This window comes from Cariama cristata, unplaced genomic scaffold, assembly GCF_000690535.1.
Source record: "Cariama cristata isolate BGI_N322 unplaced genomic scaffold, ASM69053v1 scaffold39957, whole genome shotgun sequence".
Taxonomy (NCBI): Eukaryota; Metazoa; Chordata; class Aves; order Cariamiformes; family Cariamidae; genus Cariama; species Cariama cristata.
The window spans coordinates 448-4,225 of NW_009629035.1; the positions used below are offsets into that span (position 1 = coordinate 448).

At 57.4% G+C, this 3,778-nt stretch overlaps 1 protein-coding gene across 1 annotated transcript; it reads right to left on the minus strand.

The window, feature by feature from the left end:
• Positions 1 to 246: 246 nt before the first annotated feature.
• Positions 247 to 3,773, minus strand: LOC104165402 (CMRF35-like molecule 1; the record flags this gene model as incomplete). Its single annotated transcript, XM_009705020.1, has 5 exons — positions 247 to 384; positions 978 to 1,030; positions 1,584 to 1,690; positions 2,523 to 2,658; positions 3,512 to 3,773. Coding segments are annotated over 5 exons (696 nt in total), but the record flags the coding sequence as incomplete, so codon positions are not given.
• Positions 3,774 to 3,778: the final 5 nt, after the last annotated feature.

Sequence of the window (3,778 nt, forward strand, 5' to 3'; positions counted from 1 at the left end):
AAATCTTTGTGAGGTCGCTCCAGGGCAACACCATCTGCTGGGACCTCTCTTGGCTGCTTTAAGCACTCAGGAGCAGCCTTGGAGAGAGCACCCACATTATCCAGGGTTATTTGCACCCCAGCTTGGCATGTCCCTTTGCAGCTCCCTCCTAACCCACCCAACCCATCCCACTGCCCACGGCGTCGCCCACCCACCCCAGCTTTCCACCCGCCACCTCGAGCTCGGCACTGCTTTGCATTCTCCTACCTTATTGCTCCGCTTGACCTCCGTGTATTCCGTCGTGGTGTTTGCCAAGCAGCGGAAAGCCTCGGCATTGCTGTACAACTGGGTCTCGGCTGTGCCCGTGCGGTGGTTAATGTCCGCGTAGTTCAAGGCATCTGGTCCCTGACCCAGGAAGGAGAGGGATGAGCTCTTAACCTACTGCTGCTCCCCTGCCTGCAGCCCGCGGGGTGGGAGCATCTCCCGTCCCGCTGCCTTTCCTGGAGAGAGCTGAGATGGCTTCAGGAGCACTGTGGGGGGGGAATTCAACCTGCAGCAAGGGCTGGTTCGACATTCCCCAGGGGAAAACTGGTTAGTGACACCGGCCACCCCTCAAAAGCTGGCAGAAAACATTAGAAAATACTTCCCAAGCAGTGACCGAAGATCAGCTGCCCCGCAGCCTCCCAGGTGTGCTTTGCTGCGGGTTCCCAAGGCTGTTTCACCCAAAGAAGCAGCTCCCATGCTTGGAGGGAGAAACCTCTCAGCTCAGTCCTCAATTCCCTTCCCAGGAATACTCTGCGATAGTCACATAAAATCCCTGGTCGGGTCTTTCTGTTGGCAAATGGAGCCTGAAGGATCCCTCCCAGCCGAAAGGGCCATGAACCTGGCTGAAAGCAAACGGCTCTGGCAGCTCACTTGCTCAGCTCAGGGTGTAACGTTTCCCCTCTCCAGGCGAGCTCAGAGCACGCCATCCCAAGACCTGGTGCGGTTTGCCTTACTGTGGGCGATGCGCTGCGGGTCCTGTCCATCTCTACAGCTGCTCCAGAGAGGGCTGGATGGAGCACGGATGTGGTTAGACACGAGTGAGACCAGAGGAAAAGAAACGTATTAAAAAACTGCGCTGCCACTGCAAATCTCTCTGTAAAGCAGGAAGGAAACCTATCGTCCCATCAACCATCTAAACTGAAGCAGTTCTTCAAATAAAACCAGACCCCACTCACTAGGATGTCCCCTCCCATCCCTCCCCGTCTTTCACACTGGCCTTAAACTTTGCATCAAGCCTAGTGCAAGCCTGGCCTATGAACGGAGCACATCTGGAGAAGCTGGAGAAGTGCCCAAACTCAAGCGGGTGCCGTGCCGGGCAGCACCCATCCCAAGAGCTGCCATTCCCCACTCCCGTGGGGATGGGACCTGTGGGATGGTCCCACTGCTTTCCTGGGGGAAGGAGACCTCCTTGGTGGAGGTCTCAGTGGTGGACCCAGGAATTGGATGGATCAGAAAGGGAATGGGGGAGAAAAAAGAAATCTAGAGGAAAAAACAAATATAGCAGAAGATGGGCTGTGGTGCAGAAACAGCGTGTGCGTGGCAGTGACAGCTTCGCTTACCCTGCTTCCTCTTCCTGGACAGTTTTACCAAAACGCCAGCAGCAACTGCAAGCAAAAGAAGAACGACTACGATGCCTGGAGTGAGGATGTGCTCAACCACATCCAAGCTGCAAGAAAAAAAGAGTTTCTGTTCTCACGCTTCTCCTCGGAAGCAGACTCGGGAGGAACCAGCACAGAGCAGGCAGGTTCCCCGCAGAGCTTGCCTTGGGAGGAAGGCAGGCAGGTGGGGGGGGTCAGGCTGCAAGCTGGGCATGGAGCAAAGCAAACAGAAAACTGCAGAAGCAAACAGACACTTGGGTCTATGAGCTGCTGCATCGTCACTCTTTTAAGGATCAGTTCCTGCGCCTAATTCTGCTCTGGTTTAGCTCTACTATTTGTTGACCTTGTTGCAATAGGCAACCAGGCAAGGTCAGTGTGCCAGCTACCCCTTGGGCGTGCTGATGGGAAGCCTCAGCTTTGCCCACTTCTTGCATCACCTCCATGAGGCAGGAGAGGGGGGGAGGAAGCTCTGCTGCTCCGGTCTCATGCTTTGTCAACTACCTCTGCCAGGCTGCATGTGAGTACAAAGCAGAAGAGGACGCAGCTCAGCACTTGATTGCCCACAAACAAACGGTCCCTCTGAGTTTTGGGGAAGGAAACAGGGTCAGTGCTGCAGCTAGAAACCACTTCTCGCGTGGTGATAACCTGCGCCTTGCTTAAGATGCAAGACAGACAGGGGACTAGCAGGGCTTTGCCAGGGCCAGGCAACCAGGGACACTGGGATTATTTTCCTTGCAGAGTGGCTGGCTGAGAGGATGAAATGCTGGTCTCTAAAGGCAAAAGCAGGAGATCTGAATCCTTAAGGAAGGTGTGAAGAGCCTGGAGGGTTGCAGGGCTCCAGCTGCACCGAAGAGACCTCATGGAGGGAAGTGGCCGCTGCGGGCAGGAGCTGGTACTCACCGTGGAGGGCTGGAGTCTTTGTGGTGGGAGAGATTTGATCCCGGTTGCACAGGTTCCCACCGGGGAGTTTTCTGTGTGGGATCTGATACAGTGCTAGTGAGATCAGGGTCTTCGATGGTTGGGGTGTAGGGCGATGCTGGGGAGGAGGAAGGAGGTGCTGTAACAAAAAGAGGAGAGGCTTGGTCAGTCTCCCTGCCTCCATGGGGAGAAATGCTGCGGGTTTTGCAGTGAGTCAGAAGTGACTCACTTACTGTCACACAGGGAGAAGCTGGGTCCCCTCTGCCACATCCAGAGCATGCTCCCCAAGGTGGAAGGGCTGTAATCTCCTGCCCCTGCCCAGGAGGCTTTTTACCATCCCAGTGCCCCCAAAACACAGAGGCAGCAGAGTTCACCCTGCAGGAAGGGGGTCTGGGCACGCCAGCCCAGCCCGGTACTAACACAACAGCCCCATGTAAGTGTCCCACCACGGGGGCTGGTCCCTGGTGAGGGGATGGAGAAGGACCTTCTCTGAGCCCAGGGCCTGGTGCCCACGGGCACTGGCTGCCCCACAGCAGGAAACGGGGTGGCACGGGGGGGTGAGAAACTCCCTGGCATTATAAAATAAGGCAAGGAGAGCACAGACAGGGCCAGCAGGATCTGATGAGAGGGGAAAATGGGGCATGGACAACAGGGTGGTGCACCTCAGCGATGGTGGTGACTGACAGTGGGGCACCGAGAAGGGGCCGTGGTGAGACCTGGGCATGGGGAATGGGTGATGGTGGCACCTGCCATGGTGACAGCCTGCCGAGCCCTGATGACAGATCCTGGGGCTGCCCCATGCCGCCTGGGCACCCACCTCCTCCAGGCTGCCCCTCACTGCAGCCCCTGCTCCCAGCACTTGGGGGGAGGATACACCAACGCTGGACCTGGGGGACCCACAAGTACCGACCTGCGGACAGGATCACCTCCACGTCGTGACTCTCATCACGCTGGCCAAAAGCCGTTCGCACCCCGCAGCGGTAGCTGCCCCACAGCCAGATCCTGCACGGTCACCGGGAACACCCGCCGTGCACGATTGTCCTGGATGGAGAATCGGCCCCTCCACACCACGGGCTCCTGCTCCGAGGTGATGACCTTGTCATCAGCACACGTATAAACTATTGTCGCCGGTTCGCACCAAAATTTTGGCTTCATCTCCTGGCCGACCCCGTATGTGCAGTTCACCGAGAGGGACCCCCCCAGGAATCCCCGCACGGTCCTGGGCCCCTCCACCGCCG